The following is a 27,673-nucleotide window of genomic DNA, read 5'->3' as shown; positions in this document are numbered from 1 at the left end:
CACTCTACCACTGAACTACAAACCCAGCCCAGTCATTATAAATCTTATAGGTAAAATTTATTTTGCGGCTATTTGAAATTATTCTGGAAAACAGAAATAAAGTTACCATTGAATTTATATATCATAAGAAAACCTGGAGAGGATAGCTTACAAAAGAAAATATTGTTCATTAGTAATCTCATATAGAAATACTAAATGTATTTATTAACATAATCAGGCAGGGGGCTGGGGTTGTGGCTCAGAGGTAGAGCTCCGCCTAGCCCATGCGAGGCCCTGGGTTTGACCCTCAGCATCTTTATTTATTTATATAAATAATTTTATTAAAATATTAATAAAATTATTTATATATATAAATAAAAGTATTGTGTCCAACTACATCTAAAAAATAAATATTTCTAAAAAACACATAATCAGGCAATGTTTTAGATGGATAAATTGGGCTAGGGATGTGGCTCAAGTGGTAGCGCGTGAGCCTAGCATGCGTGAGGCACTGGGTTTGATTCTCAGCACCACATAGAAACAAAATAAAGATATTGTGTTCACCTAAAAAAACTAAAAATTAAATATTTAGATGGAAAAATTGCGACAGTGCTGGGTTTGTTCTGATAATGTATGAATGCTTCAAGAGCATATGTGACACTAATAAAATCTTTTCCATCATTATATAAAACATTTCATAAAATCCAACATTATTTTCTCAAATCTTTTAATAGGCTATAAACAGTATTATCTTATTTCCAGTTACAAAAAAATACATGACAAACAAAACATCTGGCATATTTGAGTTTTTTTAAAATTAATTACCATTTTTGTGTCATGAAGAAGTCAAGGTGGATATGATGGTGCATCCCTGTAATCCCACCTACTTGGGAGGCTGAGGCAGGAGGAATGCAAAATTAAGGTCGGCATGGGCAACTTAGTGAGATCCTGTATCAAAATAAAATTTTAAAAGGGCTAGGGGGGGCTGGGGTTATGGCTCAGTGGTAGAACGGTTGCCTAGTATGTGTGAGGCCCTCAGCACCACATATAAATAAACAAAATAAAGATATTATGTCCATCTACAACTAAAAAAATTTAAAAAAAAAAAAAAAGGCTATGGATGTAGCTCAATGGTATAACACTTGCCTATTGTGTGTGAGGCCTTTGATTTGATCCCCAGTAACGCAAAACAAGCAGGAAAAGGTGAAGATGTCAATGTCATTTAACTTTATTCTTAAGTACAAGTGCATGTAAGTGTGTGTGTGTGTGTGTGTGTGTGTGTGTGTCCGTGTCCATATATACATACACGTAATTTTCAAAGTGTTTAAAAGCATTTGTGTATTATGTGAACCTTTAAACATTAATGTTAAAATTTAACATAAAAATGAACAATTTGTAATAACCTGTTTTTTAAAACACAGTGAAATTCCTGACATAGTGGTTTCCTTTCCTTTTATAACTTTGTTTTGAAAAATTTGTTTAGTTGTAGATGGACACAATACTTCTATTTTATTTATTCATTTTTGGGAGGAAGGGTACTAGGGATTGAACTCTGGGGCACTCAACCACCAAGCCACATCCCCAGCCCAATTTTGTGTTTTTTATTAGAGATAGGGTTTCACTGAGGTGCTTAGCACCTCACTGTTGCTGAGGCTGGCTTTGAACTCATAATCCTCCTGTCTCAGCCTTCCAAGCTGCTGGGATTATAGGTGTGCGCCACTGCGCCCAGCTGTTCATTCATTTTCTGTGTGGTGCTAAGGATCAACCCAGTGTGCTAGGCAAGTTCTCTACCACTGAGCTGCTACTCCAGCCCCTTTTATAACTTTTTAAAAACAATATTATTGTAATTCAACTTATTTGGAGTATATAAAGCATATACAGAAACATACAGGGGACTGTAATGATTTAGATATCTAAATTTGAAAACATTAACATGAAAACACTATTCGTATTTTATTGGGAGGAATTTGTGAGATTTTGGATGATATAAATAAAATTAGTGAACAAGTAATGATCAGTCATCATTATTTCGTTTTTCTGTTAACTATACTATTACATTTTTATCGAAATGGGACCACTAAACCTTGTTATTAGGTGTAGGCTTTAGCATAGTTCTATCCACAGGGGTTGTATAACATTAAAGGTTTTCTTATGAAACTTCAGTACATTAACAGTTATTTACAGTTAACATTAGTTATACCCAATTTTTTTTTAAGTGGAGGTATTTTGAGATCTGTATGCTCCAACTACTTTCCACAACTTTTTACACTGCATGTACCTCATAAATTTCCCTGAAATAATTTATTTAACATGATCCAGAAGAGTGTGGCCAAGGAGACTCCTATGTTTGTTTGTGTGTTTTATAAAAAGTCTCTTGTATCCTATTAAATTAGCCAACAGTTCTTTAATTAGATTAATTCAATATTGAAATACTCATTCTTACTGTAAAGGAGTTATTCAGGTCTGGGGCTGTAGTGTAGCACACATCATGCAGGAGGCCTTGGGTTTGATCCCTGGAACCACCAAAAAGGATAACATTCAATTTTATCAAGTGAATGTTTTGCAGATATTTTCTATTGGTCTGTGGAATCTAATTTCCATTTTCTTAACAGTGTATTTCAAAAATTAGAGAAGTCTTTGTTTTGATGAAGTTGTCAACTTTTTCTTCCTTTTTTTTCCCTTCCATTTTTAAGGAATTCTCCTTTAATATTTAGGTAGTACTTTGAATGTAGGACATACTTTATGTCCAAAATGCATTCCTTTTTTTTCTTTCTTGTAATATTATTCTTGCCAGAAAAAAATCCTTTCCTCACTGAAGATTACACAAATTATCCTTCTGTTTATTCTTGAAATTTTAGTTTTTATGTTTTACATTTGTTTTAGTGTTTGCTCAGGAGCTTAAGATATTTTGTCTATAGATATCTCATTGATTCTGGACTGTGGTTGAAAATAGTATCTTGTTTTTCATTTGCATTTCCTGATTTTTTTTCCCCAGAAATCAACTGATTATTTTATTTTGGTCTGTTTGTGACTTTATGATACAGAATTGGTGTTTCTGTCTGTTCTTTATTCAAAATCACAGTGTTCTTTTACCTTTCTGGCATTTAAAAATATCTGGTAATGTGGCTTCTCCGACTTTATTACTTCAGGTATTTTAGATCTTTTGGTCTTTTTTTGGGGGGGGGGGTACCAGGGATTGAACCCAAGGGTGCTTAATGACTGAGCCCCATCTTCATCCTCAGTCTCTCCACCCTTTAATTTAGAGTGGATCTTGCTAAATTGCTTAGGACCTTGTTAAGTTGTTGTACTTGGCTTTGAACTTGCAACACTGGACTCTTTTTGCCTTTTTATATAAATTCTAGAATTAGCTTGTTGATTTTCAAAATAACCCCAAGAATCCTACTGGATTTTGAGTGATATCCTGTGTGTGTATATATACGTCTACGTATATGTATATATCTATTTGGGAACAGTTATAGCTTTTTTTTTGTACATAGCTATACTGTCAAAGAATATGGACAGTCTTTTTTTCCCCCTCTTTTTTCTTCCTAGGTATAGTATTGAATAGACATTGTACAAATTGTTCTTTTTTCTTTTCTCCCTCAGTCTTTCAGAATTAGATATGCTACTAGTTGTAGATTATTTTGTAGATGCCTGTAACAAGTTGAAGAGATTCTTACTTCTTTCTAATTTGCTAAGGCCTTTTTTTTTTTTTTAAATCATGAATGTCTCAAGGATTTTGTCAGATACCTATTTTGCTTGTAGTGAAATGATCATATGTTGTTTATTCTTTAGTCTGTTCACATATTAGTTGTTTTTAGGTGGAGTACATATTGCTCACGATGGGCTAAAACTCCTGGGCTTAAGAGATTCCACATCAGCCTCCTGAGTAGTTGGAACTACAGGTGTACACCACTATTCCTAGCTTGTTATTTTAATTAAAAAGATTTTTTAAGTGACAATTAATTTGTGTTTTCCCAGTATGTATCCAGTTTTTGTGACATGTTAATCCTTTTTATATGATGCTGAACTTAATTAGTAAATATTTTGTTGAAGATTATGGAATCTGTGTTTTTGAGGGATATTTGTATTTTTTCCATATAAAGTCTGGTTTTTGTATATAGGTAATGCTGGACTTATAAAATGAATGTTCTCTTTTTAATTATCTGGAAAAGGTTGTGTAAAATGTGTATTATTACTTAAATATTTGGTAGTAAAAATCAGTGTTGAGGTATTCTGGGCCTGGAGTTGGCTTTATATAAAAATTTTATGTTATTTTATAGATGTAGGATTATTCAGGGGTACCCCCCACTTTCAGTTCTGGGAATGGAAACCAGGGTCTCACTCAGGCTAGACAGGCAGTCTACCTCTAAGCTATATTCCCAGCTTTCTTCTTTCTTTTTTTTTTTTCCTTTGAGTAAGCTATGGTAGTCTGTGTACTGAAGGAAATCATTTACTTTCCTTCATTTACATTGTTGAATTGATTATTTGTCATATTTCCATATTCTCCTAATGGTTATAGGGTCTTTAGTGAGATTTCTTTATTTCCAGTATTGGTAATTTTTATCTTTTAGGTGTGAGGGTATTATTCTAAATAGAAGTTTATCAGTAGTACTCGTACTTTCAAAGAACCAGATGATAGTTATACTGGTGTTGTTTCTTTTTCTTTTTCTTTCTTTTTTTTTTTTTTTTTCTTAAAGTCAAGTTTTAATTAATTTCTGTCATATTATTATTTCCTTCTTTTCACTTTCTGTAAAGCATGTTTAATTCAACCTTCGGATTTAGCTTAAGTTATTGTTCTGATATGTTTCTTCTTTACTAATGTAATAGGCTTAGACTACTTTCTTTTAAAGTAATTATTGATATACTGGATTAAAATTAGTCTTTTTGATAATTTTCTATTTAATTGGCCTGTTTCTTTTAAAATATATTTTTCTGCTAACTTTTGGAAAATTTTTTGATAGTTTGATTTCCACTATTTTTATTAGTTATTACTAAAATTTTAAAAAATACTAATTGCCCTAGCTCTATTATGTATGTCTTCATTTTATTAATCTTATTTTAAGTAATATTAACTTACTCTGTATAATTTCAGAATTTAAAATAGTGTAGTTCTGATTTCTCTCTGGTTTATTTTGAAAGATAGACCTCAGGAGCAGCCAAATACAGGGATGTGGGGTCACAGAGGAAGCCTGTGAGCGGATATGGACTATGGTATCTCCCTAGGATACATTCATCCTTTAGCAATTTGTTAAACATTATAGCTGAATTTCTTACTCATTTCTACATCACCAGCATCTCTTTTTATTACATTCTTCTACAGGAAACCCAGTGCTTTTGTTCCATTCTCTTGGGCAGTGCATTTGTTTTCATGGATTTCAGCATTTTGGTTTCTCTGTGACTTCAGCTCTCTGAGTTTAAGAAAACTTATGACTGTAGTTCATTTGCCTTTTTTAAAAAATTATTTATTTATTTATTTATTTTGTAGTTGTACATGGATAAGAATGCCTTTGTTTCTTTTTAAGTGGTGCTGAGGATCAAACTCAGTGCCTCATGCATGCTAGGCAAGCACTCTTGTCACTGAGCCCCAGCCCCAGCCCTAATTTGACGTTTTTTATTGTTAGGTTGGGAGTGATACTTTTTCTAGCATTCTTTATTTGGACATAAGCAGAACTTGAGTTTTACTGTTTTAGTACATAAAAATGTTTTGATTGACACTTAATTTTTGAGAATCAAAATCAATATTTATAATAGGAACATTTGAGGATATAATAAATGAGAGCTCATTCCATTATTAAGATTGCCCTGTGATATTAAAATATTATAGTCTGCAGCTTTAATTACATATCCTTAAGTTTTCTATTTAGAAGGGAAGTCATTTTGGTTTTGTGTAAACTGGAGGCAAGAACAAAGGTGAGATGGAAACTATCAAAGAAAGTTTTTTGTAACTTTGTTGAATTGAAGTAGTTACTTCTATCTAAACTATTTTAAATGATTTTATTTTTAACACTCTTTCTTTCTTTCTCTAGGGGTGCCTTTCAGACAGGACAAGGACCTCTCGATGCTCAAGTGAAGCTCTTAGAATTCACTCTGGAGCAGAATTTTGAAGTTGTTTCAGTTAGTACTATTTCTGCTGTGATAGAATCTGTCACCTTCTTGGTGCATCACTATATCACTTGCTCAGACAAAGTAATGTCAAGAAGTGGATCAGATAGCTCTGTGGGTGCTCGAGCATGCTTTGGGGGACTTTTTGCCAACCTCATTCGCCCAGGTGATGCAAAAGCTGTTTGTGGTGAAATGACAAGAGATCAACTCATGTTTGATTTGTTAAAACTTGTTAACATTTTAGTACAGCTGCCTCTTTCAAGCAATAGGGAATACAGCGCGAGAGTGTCTGTGACCACCAATACAACAGATAGTGTATCAGATGAAGAAAAAGTTTCAGGAGGCAAAGATGTCAATGGAAGCAGTACTAGTGTGCCTGGATCTCCTGCATACGTTGCTGACTTAGTCTTAGCTAACCAACAGATTATGAGCCAGATTCTGTCCGCTCTAGGCTTGTGTAATAGCAGTGCCATGGCAATGATAATTGGTACGTATTGAGAATATTAATTTTATAATTGTTTCTGGTACATCAGTTTTACTTTATAATGTAAAACTACTTTATTGTAAGATTCTGATGACTGATTTTTATTAGTGAAGACATGTGGAGTGGCTTCACTTAAATTAGGTTCTGTAAGGTACAACTAACTGTCTCTAATGTTTTCAACTTAAAAAATTTGTTATCAAATTTTGTATTGGAGACCAGTAAAAAATGTATTTATGTACATTTTCTTTGAAAATGAAATATAAAATTTTATTTAAAATTCAAGTTCCTGTGATTTAAAGTTTATATCTTATTGTTTTAGCTTCAATAGGAAGAAAAGTTATTTTGTATCATTTTGTTAAAATTTTACTTATTTTGGCCTGTTTATATTGCTTTCTTTGTCACTGTATCTTCTTTTTGATTAGATGTTATGATGCATAGTTGCATACTAATATCATTTATTTTCTCTCTTCTTGAAGAATATCATCTATTTTTCTCTTTATTTTTTTATGAAAGAAAATATCCAAAAATCTTGCTTTTATGAATAGATACTGTAATCTCTAGGGGTATGTGTGTGTAGTTTAACTGTTCCTATCATCTTCAGTGGTTTTCAAAAAATTTACTTTTGGTTAGTACTGGCTTTTAAGGATATACTTTAAAAAAATATATGTAATCTTCTGTTTAAACTAGGGGCAAGTGGATTACATCTCACTAAACATGAAAACTTTCATGGTGGGTTAGATGCCATATCAGTTGGGGATGGATTATTTACCATATTGACAACACTAAGTAAAAAAGCTTCTACAGTCCATATGATGTTACAGCCAATTTTAACCTACATGGCCTGTGGGTATATGGGCAGACAAGTAAGTTCAATTCACCAACAGTTACAGTATTTCATGTAATATTTGATATTATGAATAGAGAAATAGTTACCTACCTACATTGATATGTATGTATTTTAACAGAAACAGATTAGTATTCATATCATATATTAAAAAAATGTATCAATAGGTGAGGATTATAGGCTTATTAATAGAAGTTGGGGAGTAGTTTCTCAAGGTGATATTTTCCAAGGACTACAGTGATATATAAATACAACATTTAGCATGTTCTTAAACTTTAGATTTCTTTTTATGGGCCCAGGAAGTGGTTCTTTCCTTTTCCTTAAAAACAACATAGTTGAATAGGATGTTTTTTATAAATGATATGTAAGAAAATTTAATATGACTGTTTTTCAAATTTATGTTGTATATTTAGTTTTTTTTCAGTTAAGAAAAATTAGGATAACTTCAAAAAGAAAAATACGTTAGAATATATGCTTTTCTTTATTTTCTGTTATAAATGAAATTGTAGGAACCAGTTTGGTTTTTTTTTTTTTCTTTTAAACAGTTTGGTCCATTTATTATTTTTTAAATGCAGATTTCAACACATTTCTTAGGGAGTTTTTGTATATATCAGTGTATAATTGTCATTTTCTTAGAATGTTTTTGAATGTAAATTATGTTTCAATTGGAAATGCAAAGGAATTGAGTAGATGCAATTTTTTTTAAGGAAATTAGTGTCTACTGGAAAACAATGAATGCACACTAAAGGATGAAATTATAATTGTAAATGAAGGTAGTTGCTTACAAATTACTCTTGAGTACTGAGAGGAGATAGTTGTCTTTCTGATTCAGATACGTTTTTTTATGTGCTTTGGCAGATAACTTGTATTTAGTGTATTTAAGATTGTCAGTTTATAAAAATTATAAAGGAATATTATATGGACTTAGAAGTATAGTTTTCTTGGTTCATAGGAAGATATAAAATTATAATATACATATTTATTTTTTAGGGCTCTCTTGCTACTTGCCAGTTATCTGAACCATTATTGTGGTTTATTTTGAGAGTATTGGATACTAGTGATGCCTTGAAAGCATTCCACGATATGGGTAAGATAAAATTTCAAAAGTGTTCATTTAAGTGTAATCATTCTGATAGTATACTCTGTTTTCACTTTTGTAGTCTTCTGTGATTGTTGACTCTTGATGTCAAAAGCATCTGTTTTAAGATAATTTTCATTCAGTATTCTTTGTTAACTTAGGTGGTGTTCAGCTCATTTGCAACAACATGGTTACAAGTACAAGGGCTATTGTGAACACTGCAAGAAGTATGGTATCAACAATTATGAAATTTCTTGATTCTGGTCCCAATAAAGCTGTTGACAGTACTTTGAAAACGAGAATACTAGCTTCTGAACCTGACAATGCGGAAGGGATCCATAACTTTGCACCCCTGGGTAGGAAAATGATTGCATGTTATTATGAATTTATTTCATATATTCACTGGTATAAAGGAAAGTTAGTTATTAAACTAACTATTATTGTCATTTGAAAGTTTCTTTTTACAAAATGTGTTATATACGACAGCAGAATGCAATATAATTCATATCACACGTATAGAGCACAATTTTTCATCTCTCGTTGTACACAAAGTAGAATTACTCCATTCATGTCTTCATACATGTACTTTGGGTAATGATGTCCATCAGTATATGAATATTGAAGAGTCCAATAAAGATTAAATTATACTAGAACAATTGAAGTCCATAAAAAGCAAAGTATTTTACATCCTTTATGAATACTTCTAGTTTCTGCTTGACTTAATCTAATCTTATTTTCTAAAACTTATTTACCCTACAAAGCTATAAAATACAATCAAGAAATATTCATCAAATAAATAATATAATATTATAAAAGGCTATGTCATAATAAATATGATATTTATTTGACCTGTTCGGGTCGTTGGCCCATTTATTGATTGGGTTCTTTGTTTTATTTTTTTTTGGTGTTAAGATTTGAGCTTTTTATATATCCTAGAGATTAGTACTCTATCTGATGTGCATGTGGTAAAAAAGTTGTTTCCAAATTGTAAGCTCTCTATTCACCTCACTGATTGTTTCTTTTGTTGAGAAGAAGCTTTTTAGTTTGAATCCATCCCATTTATTGATTCTTGATTTTATTTCTTTTTCTTTTTTTTTTTGTTGTTCTTAATGCTTTATTGCATATGGGGGGGGTAAATTCTTATTTATTTAAAATGTCTTCTGTAGGTACAATCACATCTAGCAGTCCTACTGCCCAACCAGCTGAAGTGCTTTTGCAGGCGACACCACCCCATCGAAGAGCTCGCTCTGCTGCTTGGTCCTACATCTTTCTGCCTGAGGAGGCATGGTGTGACCTTACCATTCACCTTCCTGCAGCAGTGCTGCTGAAAGAGATACACATCCAACCTCATCTTGCATCTCTTGCAAGTAAGTAATGGCTTATAAAGCATTATGACAATAAATTATAATTTAGAAACACTTGAAATAAGAAAAATATGGGGTTTTTTTGTTTTGTTTTGTTTTACCTTTATTTTGTTTATTTTTGTCTGGTGGTGAGGATCAAACCCAGTGCATCACATGTGTGAGGCAAGCGCTTTACTGCTGAGCTACAACCCCAGCCCCGACAAAAGAAAAATATTTATCAAATTTAAGGGCTTAGTTATGATTACCAGATTATAATTTTGGAGCAGATTTTGGTGGAATAATCAACACTACCTTCAAGTTATTTCCCATTAAATGAAATGATAGGGTTGTTATCCTCAAACAAATAGTGTTTGATGAAGTCCAGAAAAATATAGTCCAGTTATATGTTATTCAACCTTTCTTTTCTCCCAATTTATTATTAATATTTTATGTCAAAATGAGTTTGTTTACTCATGTTGTTTGTGAGTAATGTTTGTTAGCAGTCTTAGTTTGTCTACGTTGGTCCTCCTTACTAACCCTGAAATGTAAAATTCGCTTAGATTTATTTTCATGCCTTACCCTACCTCTACTGGAAGATAATTACCTCTACAAAGAATTTTGTGACATTTTTAGAGTAGTATTTTCAATATTTGAGTGTGATTTCAAAATTTATATTTCATATTTATTATGACATAGTCTTTTGTAATATTGTATTATTTATTTGATGAGTATTTCTTGATTGTATTTTATAGCTTTGTAGGGTAAATAAGTTTTAGAAAATAAGATTAGATTAAGTCAAGCAGAAACTAGAAGTATTCATAAAGAATGTAAAATACTATTTTGCTTTTTATGGACTTTGATTGTTTTAGTATAATTTAATCTTTATTGGACTCTTCAATATTCATATATTGATCATCATTACTATCAAGTATCACCCAATAACTGAATGAAGACCTATGGGAAATTTGCAGATTTCAGGCATATTTGGAAGAAAAAACTTTTTTCTTCTGATTTGAACATTTAGACTATTATATCCAATTAGTAATTGAGTCCATACTACTAGATACAAACAGATATAGTTAATATAAATTAGAAGGGAAAAAGGCTAATGCAGAGAAGAAACATAATATAAAGGGGAACTCTGGTATGAAAATGCAAATGTTTTATGAGTTTCCTGCTTACGTGTGCTTAACGAAACAGATTGGTTTTACTTTTGGATTGGAGCAGACATTGGAGGTATGTGTGCTTCAGTAGAGATAACAAAGGCTTTCAAATCAAATATGGACTTCAATATAAGGTGTACCATTTGTTCTTGTGGGGAATTGAATTACCTGATTTTTTTTTCACTGTGTCTGCTGTATAAATACTTTCTTCAAAAGGTTTTGAAGTTCAATTTTAGAAATTGGTATGAATTCTCTAATTCCCTGTGTAATTCTGATATATTATTGACATGCAGTAAAATTTAGTCCTAATTTTACCATTGAAATTAAAATTAAAACCCCATTTTAAGATGGTTTTAGTTGGAGATGCATTTAATATATGGATTTCTGTGCTATGGTAGGGAGAAACAGTTTTCCTGTGGTAGCTGCCATTTGTTACCTCATTGGGGTTCCTGCATGTTAAGCAAGCACTCAACTATCATGCTACACCCCAGCCCTGTTCATGGCAATTTTGAATAAAGTAGAAATGATAAAGCCTTTTTGGTTGTTTGGATTGCACATCTTAAGTTACTGTGTTTTTCTTTTTTTAGGTGAATGTTAAACATTTGAATATGATCTTTCTATTATGTTGAGGATCAAATATTTAATATTGCAAAATAGCTCCAAAGCTAATTATGATGAAATTCACTGAGAAAGTATGATTTGGTGTATGAATTTTTTATTAAGTTTATAGTGAATGTAACTGAAAGCTGCTCTTTTACTTGGATTTTTGTTAGATTTTGAAATCTAGTTCACTTTTCTGTTTGTGGTTGTTCAATTTTCTCTTCTTATAGCCTGCCCATCCTCAGTGTCTGTTGAAGTAAGTGCAGATGGGGTAAATATGCTACCTTTGTCCACTCCTGTTGTTACCAGTGGTCTCACCTACATAAAAATTCAGCTTGTAAAAGCTGAGGTAGCTTCTGCTGTCTGCCTTAGACTACATCGTCCACGAGATGCCAGCACGTTAGGCCTTTCACAAATTAAATTATTGGGCCTCACCGCGTTTGGTACCACTTCTTCAGCAACAGTTAATAATCCCTTTCTTCCATCTGAAGATCAGGTATCTAAAACAAGGTATGTTTTTTTTCCCCTTATTCTTTAAAAAGGTTTTTTTTTTTTTTTTTCCCTGAAATTATTCATCTCATGGTCTTTTTTTTTTTTTTTTTTAAGGTTTTAGGAAGTTTTTTGTTCCATAGGTTGTCCATATAATATCTATATAATATCTTAATTTTTTATTAGGTGAAATAGAGACAACAATTTTGTGGAAAGAGAAACCTGAGATTGATTGAAATTGAGATTTTTGTGTGTTTAATCTTTTGAGTTGACCAACAGTGTGACATATATGTTTGTAGCTTTCAGGGTTTGTGTATGTATATGTGGGTTTTTTTTGGTGGGGGGGTGGCGGGAGGGAGTCATGGTCTGTATAGGGATTCCCACATGCCCACATGCTTTTAAGTAGGAGTATATCTGAATACTTGAATCATGCAAACTGACTATAGAAAGAGGGAACTAATCTTGAATGATAATTCGTAAAAGCCCGTTATTAAAAGTATTATGTCTGAATGAAACATATTAGGACATGAATACGTCCTGTAATAAACATTTTGATAAATTTTGATGGTTAAAAATTTTATAGTGAAGTTTTATTGAAAATTTTGCCTAATAGAAAATTCAGTATTTTTCTATTTTCAAGTTTTACAACTCTATGATCTTAATCAGTAAAAAAAAATATAAAAAATGAGTCAGTGGCTATTTTTGTTTGTTTTAAAGCAAGCTTATACCTCCTGGTGGTATGAGCACTTAAAATACTTATAGGGCAAACTTTCTGTGTGTATGATTCTTTATCGATTTTTTTAATATCTTTATTTTATTTTTATGTGGTGCTGAGAATCAACCCAGTGCCTCATGCATGCTAGGTGAGCATGCTACCACTTGAGCCACATCCCCAGCCCCATAATTCTTTATTGATTTTGCAGACATCTACCATTTGCTCCATTAATTAATTAATTTATTTATTTATTGGTGGTATCAGGGATTGAACCCAGGGCCTTATGCATGCGAGGCAAGTGCTCTATCACTGAGCTATACTTCTCAACCCTTAACTGGTGATTTTTAAGAAACAAAATATAATGATGTTTTAAAAAGTTTTATTCTATCTGTGAAATAACTTGAGCTACTTATATTTATCTTGTAAGTAATTTTGTGTTTGTATTTCAGTATTGGATGGTTACGGCTGTTGCATCATTGCCTTACCCACATAAGTGACCTGGAAGGAATGATGGCAAGTGCTGCTGCACCTACTGCTAATCTTCTACAGACTTGTGCTGCTTTATTGATGTCACCATACTGTGGAATGCATTCACCCAATATTGAGGTTGTGCTTGTAAAGATAGGACTACAGTCTACTAGAATTGGCCTGAAGCTTATAGACATTCTCCTGAGAAATTGTGCCGCATCAGGCAGCGATCCTACAGGTGGCAATTAACTCTGATATTTTATATTTTACATTATCCTACAAAGCAATCACATTTGGCTTAAACAATCTTGACGATTATCCCTGTTTCTGAAATTAATTTCTCTTTAGCTTCATTAGTTTTCAAATTTGTTTTCCCTTGTTAGATTTTATGATTTGTTTTTAATGAATCACTTAAAAATTAAGCACTTCTTCCCTTTCCAAATTTATTTATCTAGTAACTTTATTGTTTTTCTTTTCTGTTGTAAGATTTGAATAGCCCTTTACTTTTTGGAAGACTGAACGGACTGTCTTCTGACTCTACCATAGATATTCTTTACCAGCTTGGTACAACTCAGGATCCTGGAACAAAAGACAGGTATATGATGATCCTGTTTTCATTAAAGCACACATGTACACAAATATGGCTGTAATGAATGTTACTTACCATACTTTGTCCTTATACAATATTACATAAAAGTTAAGATGGTATTGTTATTTTTTGCGTATCTAGCTATTTACATAGTACAACTTTTAGAGATTATCATGAATAACATAAGTTTTCATGTATTTGGATGTATTTTGAGTAAAGTTGAATTCAAGCAGAATTCATAGTCTCTCTTTTAAAGACTGGAATGGAATAAAAACATTTTTAAGTCAACCATGTTGTGATATGACCTTTATAAGGTGATGGTACCATAATCATGGTATCTCAATTAGTACTTACTAATTATATATAAATATATAAATTGTGTCCACAGTTAGTATTTGGATTATTTTGATAATGCAGTAGTAATGTTCTAAGTTTTTACATATCGATTATATAGCTGTCCTTTAGACTCTCTACCTTCTTTTTCTTGCTTTCCACAAGGTGAAACAGTATTATACTACTACCAATAATAATATTAAACAATATTATACTAATAATATCTGAACACTTGAGCTAAATGTTTAGTGGTTTCTACATATAGGTAATTTTGATGGGTTCTCCTAATATGATTCTACCTTAAAATCTTCTACTCCAAATTGATAAAAACTCTGAAGTACTTCTGAAACATTGTTTGAGCAACCATTTGGTATTCTTTCATTTCATATATGGTATATGGGCATATATATATAATATGTGAATTTAAAAGTAATATAAATAATTCCTGAGCTAGAGATATATTTCCTAAGTTATCCTTTAAGGTTTTGGTTATTTATATTGAAGAAGAAATCCTTCAGTATTTTAACTTCTTACTTTATAAATTATTATCAAAATTGTTAACTTTTTGGTGGGTACTTACTCTTTTTATAGGTATTTATATAATAATGTCTATATGCTTGCTATGTTATTAAATACTAGAGAGAACAGGTTAATTGAGTTCTGCTCTGTGCCTTCATGGTTGGGGAGACAGAGCAGTATCACCCAGGAAGGAGGATGTCAATTTGGGTGTATGCAATGAAGTGCTTAATAGTGCAGGCATTCAGGGAAAGATGATTAATATTTACTCATAAATAGTGTAATAGTAGTCACTTAGTTTTGCCCAATTAATTGCACATTCTCTTGATTAGAAAAATTTAAATTTTCGTTTTTAACATTGTAAATATATTTTTAGCATGGTGTCTTCAAAATATTAAGCAGGGTAGTTTTTCCCCTAAGTGTTTTACTTTATATAAAACTGTATGATAAGTATTTTACATTGTAAATGATTGCAATTAGTTTTTTTACCTAGTAAATAACAATTATTTTTTTTTTTTGCCAAATTTAGTTAGTAGAGTTAAAATATATTTTAAACACAAAATATATTTTAAAAATGAGTACTTATTTTTCCAGATAGGTTGCTTGAATTCTCTTAGAACTAAATTGCTTAGTTTTTAAATTTTAGTTTTATCATAAATAGAAAATTAAACTTAATTTTCTCCACGTATTTATCAAAGCATGATTGCTTAGCCTTTAGAACTAACATTAATGCCAAGATTGATGAAATCCCTGGAATAAGAAATTATCACTTGTCCCTAATTATCTCATCTTCCTTCTCTTTCTCCAAATAATCTTTATGTCCTGTCATAAACAATTAAGCATTTAAGAGTCTTACCTTTCAGTCCTTTAGGAGAGAAAGAGAGAGAGAGAGAATATTAAGCAATATGATGTGCCCTCTGCCCTCATTTCTTTTAATCTAAAGCAATGAATTTTGAATTTTGTGGTCTACACTAGAAAATCAGATACAAATGTAGTATTTTAATAATTGGACAATAAATCATAACTTTTTTTTTTTAGTTTTTTTTTTTATACAAACTCTAAAGTATTGTTTCTTTTATTTATTTTTTTATTTATTTATTTTTTTTTTTCTTAGCTTTAAGCACTTTTATTACAGTAGAGACAAATAAACAGGTAACTAAAAGACAGTGGAGTAAGTGCCACAATAGAAGTGAGTGACAGGCCAGTCTGGGGTGAGGGGCACTGGGAGTCAGAGAAGGGTTCCTGGAGAGATGACATTAAGCTGAGGCTAGAGGGATGGAGAGCATCTTTCTAGGTGGAAAAGCAGTAAGTGCCTTTGTATATTACAGAAAGACCTCTGGATCAGTGAGTAGAATTGACCACCCGTGAGCAACTGACCAGGGTTAACAAAAGAATAGAGCTCAAGGCTCAAATCCAAAATCACAGGCTCAGTTAAATGTCAATGACATGAATCAAAGTTTTTGGGTTTTGGCACAGGTGAAACATCACAGTCTCTGCTATTGCTGCCACCCATATAAATTAAGACTTAGGGCTCTTTCCTGAGCCCTAGGGTTAGGACTTCTCTTGAGCTCCAATGTCTTCAGTAGTAACCCATCAACTCAGCTCAACTACATCTTAGGTTTTTCATCTGAGAAGCAACACCATCAATCCACTCTAGGGATAATGATGCTCTTTCAGTTGTTGAGTGTCAGGGAGGGATAAAGAACCTAGCTCGGATTGGCTTAGGGGATAAATCTTTGTTAGTGATGGCTTAGTTATAAGACATGATGAATGTCTTCAAATATTCAAAAGATTATTGACAGGATTAGATTTATGATGTGCAGGTTGGAGGGGAAGAGTAAGAACCAAATAAATATATAAGTTAAGTGTAAGTATATTTTGAGGGGTGCTATGCATACCTGTAATCCCAGTGACTGAGGAGGCTGAGGCAGGAGGATCTCAAGTTCTAAGCTGGCTTAGCAATTTAGCAAGGCCCTAAGCAACTTAGTAAGACCCTATCTCCAAATTAAAAAAAAAGGGGGGGTCTGGGAATGTGGCTTGGTGATTAAGCATCCCTGGGTTCAATCCCTGGTTACAAAAAAGAAGAAGAAGAAAAAGTAAGTGTATTTTCCCTGAATAAGAAGAACTTGAGGTAAGTTGTGTTGTTAAGTATTGAGTATCCCTACACTGCACTACATAATAGGTATTTAAAACAAAGGCAGATGGTCATCATTACCCTAAGTATATGTAAGAAGACACAAAGGATGTGGCTCTACTTTGTGTACAACCAGAGATATGAAAAATTGTGCTCTGTATGTGTAATATGAATTGTAATGCATTCTGTTGTCATATATAACAAATCAAAATTTAAAAAAAGTAAAAAATTAAAATAAATAAATAAATAAACCAAAGGCAGAATGGCAACTTCACTAGGATGCTACAAAAGGGAGCAGAGTTTGGCAGCACATGCCTGTAATTCCAGTGGCTCAGGAGACTGAGACAGGAGAATTGCGAGTTCAAGGCTAGCATCAGCAAAAGTGAGGCACTAAGGAACTAAGTGAGACCCTGTCTCTAAATAAAATACAAAATAGGGCTGGGGATGTGGCTCGGTGGTCAGTGCCTCTGAGTTCAATCCTTGGTACCCACCCCCCACCCACATAAAAGAAAAAGGATGTTCCAAAAGGGATTTTATGCTTCTAATAATAAGATTTGGATTGTGGAGCTTCTATGATTCTTTGTTTTTACAATTGACCCAGGTCAAATGAGGTTCAGTTGTTCTAATTTCTTATCTATTCCTCATGAAATATGTACTGTCAGATCTAGTTAATTCACATTTCCAGCACATTATTTTTACACTTCTAAGCAAAGATATACTTATTGCATATTTGCATATTGTGATATCTAAGAAGGCAGTCTAGTGGGGTTTCTTTCCATTTAATAAATTAATATATTTACCTCTAGGTAGTGAAACTGCAGTACTTGTATGAGGAAATGGGCAATTAGGCACGTTCATACACCACACCCACAAGCCCAGTTTGGCACATGCATATTGCCTTATTTTAGGTATACTTTGCCTGTATACTTATGTGCTGTAGAGACTAATATCTATCCTCTTACATATTCTGAAAAAAATTAACATATTCTTCCTTTCTTTTGTTTCACTTTTGTTTTTTATTGTGGAAATTGTGCTGCTGAAATATCAGCTCCATTTGTTTAAAGATCTTGAGGGGGTGAAAGGAGAGTACAGTTAGTGAAAAATGAAGGTATTATTGGCAATTCTGGCGGGTGCCATTTAGATTCTGTAAACCCCAAATTATTTTTGGAGAGCAGTGGTAGAAGATTTTATATATATATATATATATATATATACACATACACACACACACACACACACACACACACACACATATATATATATATATATGCAGACTACTCTGTTGCCAATATAGTAAAATAAAACATATAATTTGTTTTTACCTGCTTTCTATACTTGGTACATATTAATATGTTTTAAATCAAATATAGTAAATAAAACTTGGTTTTAAATGAGTATTTGGATAATATATTACTGAAAGCCTAAAATATGTATGTTTTAAAACAACATAATAGCCTTTTCAAATAGAGAAAAAGAATGCAAAGCCATTTTCTAAGTGTACAAAATCAAACAACATTAAAAGAAACGGTCAAAATGAGCTGGCTCGTCCCTAAAAAACCACAAAATGCAAATTCCTTTAACATATTGTGCAGAGGAACGTATCCTTCACTGTTTCCTATATTCTACTTTAGAGATGCATATGCTCAAGTGCACATTCAAAAAAAAAATAACAAGGAAAAAGAAAAAGAAAACGGATTCCATAGCTACTGATTCTCACAGTTTATTGTGCACTGAGAGGAGAATGGGGAGTGGCTCAACCAGTACCTAAGCACTCTGGGAAGTTATACGAAATGCCTCTGGGATGGTGGTTTACTGTGCATAGCATGAACAAATAATGTCTTTCAAAATAATCCTGTGGAGGGCTTCTGCTCAAAAAGTCATCATCATCTGGCCTCTGTGTGTAAATGGAAAATTATAGCTATACATTGTACTGATATGGTAGTGTACCATCAAAAATAACAAGCAGAACTTGGGGAGGCAGCAGCAAGCAGCTTTATGTTATCGATAGATCTTTTTTTCATGCCATTTTTTTTTCATAAGACACAAATGTTTTCACTAATGATCTTGTTATCAAAATAATGTAAGCAAGAGGATACCAGGCAAAATCCCCTGAAATCACTATAGGAGTAGTGCAGGTACCCAGGTGGGGAACTGGGCAGAAAAGGGCAGTGGGCCATTTAGAAAGAGCAGAACAACTGGGAGCAGAGGATGGGGACAAAGTCTACAAAGCAGGGGAGCAGATGACACAAGATGCTACAGCTGCTTTGTGCAGCTGCTCAAATGTCTCCTCTGCTTCAGAGAGGAGCAAATGTGCTTAGAAATGAAAGGCAAGGGGGATAAGAACAATGTACCTCCCAAATGGAATATAATCTCCACAAGGCCCATCCTGTTTTCATGAGGTAGTTTTTTTTAGGATTCAAAAATAGGCAAAATAACTAACCAGCAAATCCCATGCACTTCTTAGCTGCAAGCACGATGGGTACTCTCAAATTACTGAGAACACACTGTAATTTCTAAGCCAACTTCTAAAGATGAACCTGTAGTGGGAGCTTTGAACATTAGAAATGGTAACAATTTAGTAATATGATAGTTTATGGCCTTTCTCAACTGTTTCTGAACCCATAAAATGCTTTGTCACATGTAACTTTAATGTATATATGCGTTAGACCATATAATTAATGGATTTAGCTTATTATTTCTTGCCTTCAACTTAATACAAAGTAGGAGTGGTTGATCCATGAATTCTTATGATTTCTAAGAACTCTGAGCTGTATTGAACTGTGTACTATTGTAAGGACTGGCTCTGATGGATTTGAAATCCTACCCTGAGGAAATAAACACATGGTTGGGGAGGAGTGCAGGGACACTCCATCTACCCCTGTGTGGTGGGGCTGTAGCAAGACACACCCATGCACGAGACACTGTCCCTGGAACCCAAGAAGGGTGGGGAAAGCTCTGCCACATTTCTGCGATTGAGAGCCTCAGCACCCAGCTGTGGAGTGTGACTCCGTCATGTGCAAGGTTGGTCCCCCACACCCCAAGTTTTCTTCAGGATCTACAGGCATCTTAGACATGAGAGTTTTCAGCTCCTCAAGAGTGGAGAGCATTTTACAATCAGGAAAAGACATTCCTCAAGACTGTCGAGAACAGAGAAAAATTGCAAAAAGGAAGAAAGAAAGTTAAAACTAACTGATTACTGGGTTATTTCACAGATTAAAAAGTAAAACAGGCTGAGCATGGTGGCACATGCCTGTAATCCCAGCAACTCAGGAGGCTGAGGTAGGAGGGTTGCAAGTTCCAGACCAGCCTTAACAATTTAGTGAGACCGTGTCTCAAAAATAAAACAGAAAAGGCCGGCAGGGGGTGGGTATAGCTGAGTAAAAGCATCTTGGGGTTCCATCCCCAGTACCACAAACCAAACACCAGCTTTTAGCAATTTGCTTAAAGTCATACAGGAGAGTCAGAATTCAAATAAAGGTCTGCGAGAGTACAAAGCTTCTTTCTACTGCCACAAGTCAACATGGGTTCTCACTCTTCCCTCTTAAGGTATATAACATTCTGACAGAGAATGCATATTTCATTCTTTCAAGAATCGGCCCCATTTCTGAGGCTGCATGCCATCATAAGGCAGGGGCACTCTCCACTGATTCACTCAACCTCATAGAACCACTTAAGCGTGTTCCAAGGCCTCCAGCCAGGCCTGAGTGAAGACCAGGGCTAATGCCCGCTCAAGCTCCCAGCTCAATGAAGCATGCCACCAACTCTGAATCGAGAATTAGGGGCAGTGGTCCAGAGTATGTTGCAGTCTGAGCAGCCTTAACAAAAACATTCTACTAAGTAAAAACACTCAATTTTGCTGAGAGATGCTCCTTACAAGCATGTTTAGAAAATTGAGAGTTTCACTGAGCAATTGAGTTAAGACTACTCATGCTGGTCTTCAGCTTGAAGCTACATTTGTATGAGTAATCTGATCCTACTCTATCCATTCATAAAGTATATCCTATTACTTCCCCAAATCTGTCTGTTCCAGAGATAATGTCTGTCTATTCATTGTTTCCATATGATTTTCTCTCATTCCTGCCTTCTTGCCCCAGCTGGTGTTTAATCATCTCTCTAAAATGCCTTGCTTCTCTCCACCCAGCCATCTATCTTTCCAGGCCAATCTCAAAATTGACCTTTTCTTCATGGAGTTTGTCTTGATAACTCTGTTCAGGTATATCCTGACCAGCAATTCTTAACTCAACATTTTCTTATCTGATTATTTTTGCCTAGAACTTGACTATGAGTTCTCTGTAAATTCTCATTATCTCATTTTTGTAAATGTATACAGTTACCAAACTGTAAGCCTCTTGAAGGCAGAGGCTCTGTGGACATACGAAAATGACTGGCAAAGACAGAGTACCATAGCAGTGTTCCTAACCTCAAATTTCCTCCCTCTCTTCCTTCCTTTCAGTTTAAACCCTATGTGAGCTGAGGTACCCTGTCTGATATTCAACTAACTTGCCTCGCATACCAATCTCTGTAGAGGGGGAGGGGTTTACAGTTTTCTTTGTCACTGTTTGGAGATTCTGGGAGAAAATGGGGGAAGGATTTACAATTTCACTTCCTAGTCACCTCTGAGTCCAAGCTCTTGCTTTTGAAGGGTTAGTGCAATGACTGGAAGGAGCGAATTGTTACCTCTGAGCCCAATATCTCATAGACATGGAATTTGGCTCCTTTTCCTGCCTCAGTAAAATGAGCTGAGGCGGGAGTGATATCTGCTTAGGAGAAAAGCCAGAAGTAGGCATTTATATCCTAGGTCTTTAAATATTAATACTTCATTGTGGGTACTATTTTCTAATTTTTAGAAGAAAAATACCTTGTCTTCATTGACTCTTTACTACTTAAAGTAGAATGCTGGAAACATAATTACAATTTTCCATTTTTAAGGACTCATAAAGTATAGTATTAGCATGTGCAATAATAAAGCATAGTAGCCAGGCATGGTGGAACACACCTGTAACCCCAGTGACTCAGGAAGCTGGGACAGGAGGATTGCAAGTTGGAGGTCAGCCTCAGAAACTTAAGATTCTGTCTCAAAATTAAAAAAAAAAAAATTGGTACAGATACATCCATGTAAGTATATACATAGATTTTTCAGGTTAATAATAATTTTACCTTAAAGATAAATTACTGTGTTTTCCATTTCTTTGGTCCATATTGGTTGTCTCTTCTTTTTGAGAGAGGCAGTGTAATATAGTGGATAAGATACAGACTTTAGAGTTAGGCTACATGGCTTCATATCCCATTGTACCACTTACTAGTTATGTAACCCTGGACAAATTACTTAATCTCTGTTACAAATGGGAATACAAATGTTACCTATCTCTTATGGACAAAACAAATATGTGTAAAGTGCTGTGAACAGAGTTTCACACATAGTAAAAACTCTATAATGTTGGTTACTCTTTACTTGATATCACATGATTTATGCCACATATGCATTATTAGGGGCTGAGGCATCCCCCCCCCATTTATATGTTGAAGCCCTCTATTATCTCAATATATGACATTATTCGCCTTTAAAAAAGTAATTAAGGACTGGGGTTGTAGCTCAGTGGTAGAGTGCTTGCTTCACATGCGTGAAACACTGGGTTCAATCCTTAGCACCACATTAAATAAATAAACAAATAAATAAATAGTAATTAAGTTAAATGAGGTCATTGGGGTGGCCATAACCCAATAGGACTTGTGTCCTATAAGAGAAAGTGAGGACACAGACAACACAGACCAGACAACATGGGAGGAAAAAAGAAGGCAACTATCTTAGTTCAAATTGCTGTAACAAAATACCATAAAGTGTTTGGCTTATGAACAACATTTATTTCTCACAATTTTGGGAAGTCCAAGATCAAGGTACCAGCAGATTTGGTACCTGCTGGGGACCTGTTTCCTTACAGATGGAACCTCTTGTTTTTTCCCCTCACATGGAAGAAAGGATGAGGAGTCTCTCTGAGGTCTCTTTTATAAGAGTGCTATTCATGATGGCTTCACCCTCTTGAAATAATCACCTGCAAAGGCTCAATTTCCTAATACCATTACCTTGGGATCAGATTTTAACAAAAGAATGGGGTTGGAGGAAATAAGCATTCAGACCATTGCAGTGGCTACCTGCAAGTCAAGAAGAGAGGGCAGCTTCTGAGAGAGTAATACATGAAGCTGTGAAGGCGAAGCTGAAGTTAGAATGGAGACCCCAGGAATTAAGAGATGTCACTATATGGAACATCTCAGAAGAAACTTATCTTGGACTTCTGGCTTTCAGAATCATGAGGAAATAATTTTCTGTTGTCAAGTCTAAGGAACTTTATAATGGCAGTCGTAAGAAACTAATACAAGTATCAAAATTAAATATGGTTAAATAAAAAAGGAATGATTTGACATTAATTTGCTGTCAGCATTAGATTGGTCAGNCTTCTGCCGGAGGGTCGCAGGCCCGCCTACCTTGCAGGAGTGATTCAAGTAAGTGTATTTTCCCTTGTGAAAAATTGTCTCCGCGGCTCCCCCCGCCTTCTTTACAGGATGTGAAATGGCGGTCGGCGAGGCGAGCGCGAGTGTATTGTTTCTTTTAAAAGTGTTTTGTTCTTGGGCTGGGGATGTGGCTCAAGCGGTAGTGTGCTGGCCTGGCACGCGCGGGGCGCTGGGTTCAATCCTTAGCACCACATACAAATAAAATGAAGATGTTGTGTCCACCTAAAACTAAAAAATAAATATTAAAAATTTCTCTCTCTCTCTAAAAAAAAGTGTTTTGTTCTTAGCCAGTGATTCATACTTTGATGTGTTTTACTGATCTGCAGCCTTAGGGGATTGGGAGTAAGTGACATTTGCCACAGTATGTGTTTGAGGACATATTCCATTGTCAGAATGAGTGAGGGTGGGTGACTGCTTCTAGTAAACATGCTGGTTTTGATTAGATCCTGCACAATAAAGAAGTATCCTCAGATCACTGCTGTATCTAGTGTAAATTTGCTGTAAGAGGACAGAAAATTTAGAGGAGTTTGTTAAGATGTATATTCCGTAATTTTAGACATTTAAACATATTGTTTATAGGTAAGGTAAGAGGTAAAAAATACTTTATTTACTGAGCTTTATTAAATAATAGTATTATTTAATTTAAATACTATTAATTCAAATAATGCTTTATTTAAAATTGGTAATGTTATTGGAAAACTGGAACAACTACATCCTACTTGCTTAGTTCCTCCCATTTGAAATTAAAATGATTCAGAACAAGTAGTATATTCTTATATATACCTTGCCTACATGCCAAAATTATATTTAATGAAATGTTAGTGGTGGCATTATTAGTTATTGGAATTCATTTTCTTCTTTGAAGAATTCAGGCCTTGTTAAAATGGGTCAGTGATTCTGCAAGAGTGGCTGCTATGAAGAGAAGTGGCCGGATGAACTACTTATGCCCTAGCTCTTCAACAATAGAATATGGTCTTCTCATGCCGTCTCCTTCTCATTTGCACTGTGTAGCAGCAATTCTTTGGCATAGTTATGAACTGTTGGTAGAATATGATTTACCAGCACTGCTGGACCGAGAACTCTTTGAGTAAGTATGATGATTAAAAAAATCCCCCCTGCTAATACTAGATTACTTCAGGTTTTCAATTATTAATCAGTGTTTTGCATGTCTATTTGGATAAATATACTTTGAAAGTAATAAATCTAATCAGTTTTAAATAGGATGTCACATAGGTTTAATTTGTGTGTGTGTGAGTGTGTGTGCGTGTGTACGCGGGCGGGTGCACATTCTACTTTTTTTTTTTTCATTGCTAGGGAATAGAATCAGGGGCATTGTGTGTGCTAGAAACGCACTGTACCACTGATCTACACCCCCATATTTTCTTCTTGTTTTAAGAAAATGTATTAGCAATGCTGCCTGCTTTTCTTGCCTGAAATCAGAATGCTTTGGGTAGGTCTTCATAGAGTATTGTGTCTGTTCTCCTTTGCATATTTATCCATTAGGATCTTTTATCTTTATTAATGTACCATTTTGGAGGAAAAGTATAGCTACATATTTTTGAAAGACTACTTTCTACATTGTCCTTTTGACAACTAGTTTTCATATACTCATATTTCTTCATCATACTTGGCTAAGGCTTTGCCAAACTTACTAATAGATAACTGTAAGTTGGTAGCAAAATATTGTATTTATTTCTGAATAGTTCCATGAAGGCTTAGAGAAGGTAAGCCTTTGTTTTTTTAATCTCTTTATCTTCATATTTGGCCCTACCAGTTGGCATAATCCATGATTAATTAGTGAACCTCACTAAATTTTCGATTTGTAAACATGAACTTACACCACTTAAATGTCATATATAACCTAAACATTTCTTATAATTTTTTTTTGTTTTTCCCATGATTTTTTTTAAGATTACATTGATAATGATAGAACCATTTAAGATAAGTCACTTCGTTTTCTGAACTCATTTTACAAGTCTAACCAAAATCCAGTGTATCTAATTTATTTAAAAATGTATGTATCGTAAGCACCCACACTATAGTATCATATTGTTAAGTGTAAATGAACTATATTTTTTGTCAGTATATTTGGTCTATAATAGAAATATTTAAATAAAGGATTTTTTCTTTATAAAATAACTATATTATTAATATATGGTATCTTTTATTTCCCTAGGTTACTTTTTAATTGGTCCATGTCTCTTCCCTGCAACATGGTTTTGAAGAAAGCTGTCGACAGTCTACTTTGCTCGATGTGTCACATACACCCAAATTATTTTTCATTACTTATGGGCTGGATGGGAATTACCCCTCCTCCAGTGCAGTGTCACCACAGTCTGTCCATGACAGATGATAGCAAAAAGCAGGACCTTAGTTCATCTTTAACAGATGACTCTAAAAATGCACAAGCACCTCTTGCGCTAACTGAATCACATCTGGCAACCCTTGCTGCTTCTTCTCAGTCTCCAGAAGCTATCAAACAGTTACTAGACTCAGGTTTGCCTTCTCTTCTTGTGAGGAGTCTGGCTAGTTTTTGCTTTAGCCACATTTCTTACTCAGAAAGCCTTGCTCAGTCAATAGATATTTCCCAGGATAAACTCAGGCGGCATCATGTTCCACAGCATTGTAATAAAATGCCTGTCACAGCAGACCTGGTTGCCCCTATTCTTAGGTTTTTGACAGAAGTTGGCAATAGCCATATTATGAAAGATTGGCTTGGTGGTTCTGAAGTCAATCCACTGTGGACAGCACTTCTTTTTTTATTGTGTCATTCTGGGTCTACTTCTGGAGGACACAGCTTAGGTGCACAACAGACCAATGCAAGATCAGCTTCTCCTTCTTCAGCTGCTGCAACAGGACTGACAACTCAACAGCGTACTGCAATTGAGAATGCAACTGTTGCGTTCTTTCTGCAGTGTATTTCATGCCATCCTAATAATCAAAAGCTTATGGCACAGGTAAGAGGAGAAGAACTTGAACTGTGTTAGGTTTTGGTTGTCTGTTATTTTAATATACTATCACTTTGCACTAGAAGAATAAAATAGAGAGGGTTATGTATTAAGGCCAGATGATGGTAAACTTGAGATAAGTGGTATTTGAAGATTTGAATTTAAACTATAATTAAAATGAAGTACCAATATCTCCTCTCTGCCCCCTCAAAATGTATGGTCTCAAAAATAATTTATTCATTATGATAAGGTGATTGGGAAATTCATACATAGGGATTCTTTATGTAGATCTTAACACCCCTCCAAATCTCCCAGTTGAAAAGAACAAGACCAAAAGAATAATATTTTAGCTGCTGGAAGAAGATTAACACTTTACTGTGATCATTGTTTACCACATCTGCATTTAAACATTGTATTTTGGTGTAGCCAGATTTCTATAACTGTTAATTTGCTTTTCATTATATAGACTTCAGAGTAGGTTTCACATAGGAGGCTCTGGATAAATCACATAAAAAAGATAGCCAGACATTGTAGCTCAGACCTTTAATCTCGTCAACTCTGGAGGCTGAATGACAAGTTCAAGGCCAACTTCAGCAATTTAGTGAGACCCTGTCTCAGAATAAAAAATTAAAATGTGAATGATGATTTATTGTATTAAGCCTGAGGGACCTAAAATCTTGAAACCTAGAATTATTTCAAGGCAAATTCTAAGTTGGTATTTGTCATATTCTGCAGGTTTCTGGATTTTATGACCTTGGACAAGTTGTTTAACATGTAAAACAGGGCTAGTAATACCTGTCTTTAAGGATGTTTTGCCAGGATTTTTTTAAAAAATGTTTACTTATAGTTGGTGCTGAAGATCAAACCCAGGGCCTCACATGTTCTAGACAAGCACTCTACCGCTGAGCCACAATCCCAGCTCCTATGATTATATATTCCAAACACACACACACACATACACACATTCTCTCTCTCTCTCTCTCTCTCTCTCTCTCTCTCTCTCTCTCTCTCTCTCTCTCTCTCTTTCCCAGAAAGAAATGAAATCATGGTATGCCAGATTTTCCAAAAACACTGAATAAAAGGAGTAAAAAGTTTCATCTGAGGGAATGAATGAGCTCCTTGCCTTGCGTTAGGTTCCTATTTGAAAGTAGGGGACAAATGTCAGTTTTCTACCAGTATCTCAAGGGCTATAGACTCCCCATCTACAATCAGCAGCGGTAGAAACCATGGTTATGATTTGAATATGAGGTATCCCCAAAAGTTCACGTCTGAGACAATGCAAGACAGTTCAGAGGAGAACTGACTGGATCATGAGAGCCGTAATCCACCCAGTGAGTCAATCACCTGATGGATCAACAGATGGTGGCTGGAGCAGGTG

General features: G+C 34.3%; 1 protein-coding gene across 1 annotated transcript in view; it reads left to right on the top strand.

The window, feature by feature from the left end:
* The window catches only part of Birc6 (baculoviral IAP repeat containing 6), a 236,225-nt gene that overhangs the window by 121,706 nt on the left and 86,846 nt on the right, over positions 1-27,673 (top strand). The window contains 10 exon segments of the mRNA XM_048804575.1: positions 6,009-6,571; positions 7,256-7,431; positions 8,403-8,499; positions 8,652-8,846; positions 9,657-9,857; positions 11,827-12,106; positions 13,250-13,506; positions 13,755-13,863; positions 24,213-24,434; positions 25,524-26,304. Of these exon segments, the coding sequence (XP_048660532.1) occupies positions 6,009-6,571; positions 7,256-7,431; positions 8,403-8,499; positions 8,652-8,846; positions 9,657-9,857; positions 11,827-12,106; positions 13,250-13,506; positions 13,755-13,863; positions 24,213-24,434; positions 25,524-26,304 (2,881 nt within the window).

This window comes from Marmota marmota, unplaced genomic scaffold (genome assembly GCF_001458135.2).
Source record: "Marmota marmota marmota unplaced genomic scaffold, marMar, whole genome shotgun sequence".
In the NCBI taxonomy this organism is placed as follows: domain Eukaryota; kingdom Metazoa; phylum Chordata; class Mammalia; order Rodentia; family Sciuridae; genus Marmota; species Marmota marmota.
This window is presented reverse-complemented; position numbering and strand designations above follow the sequence as displayed.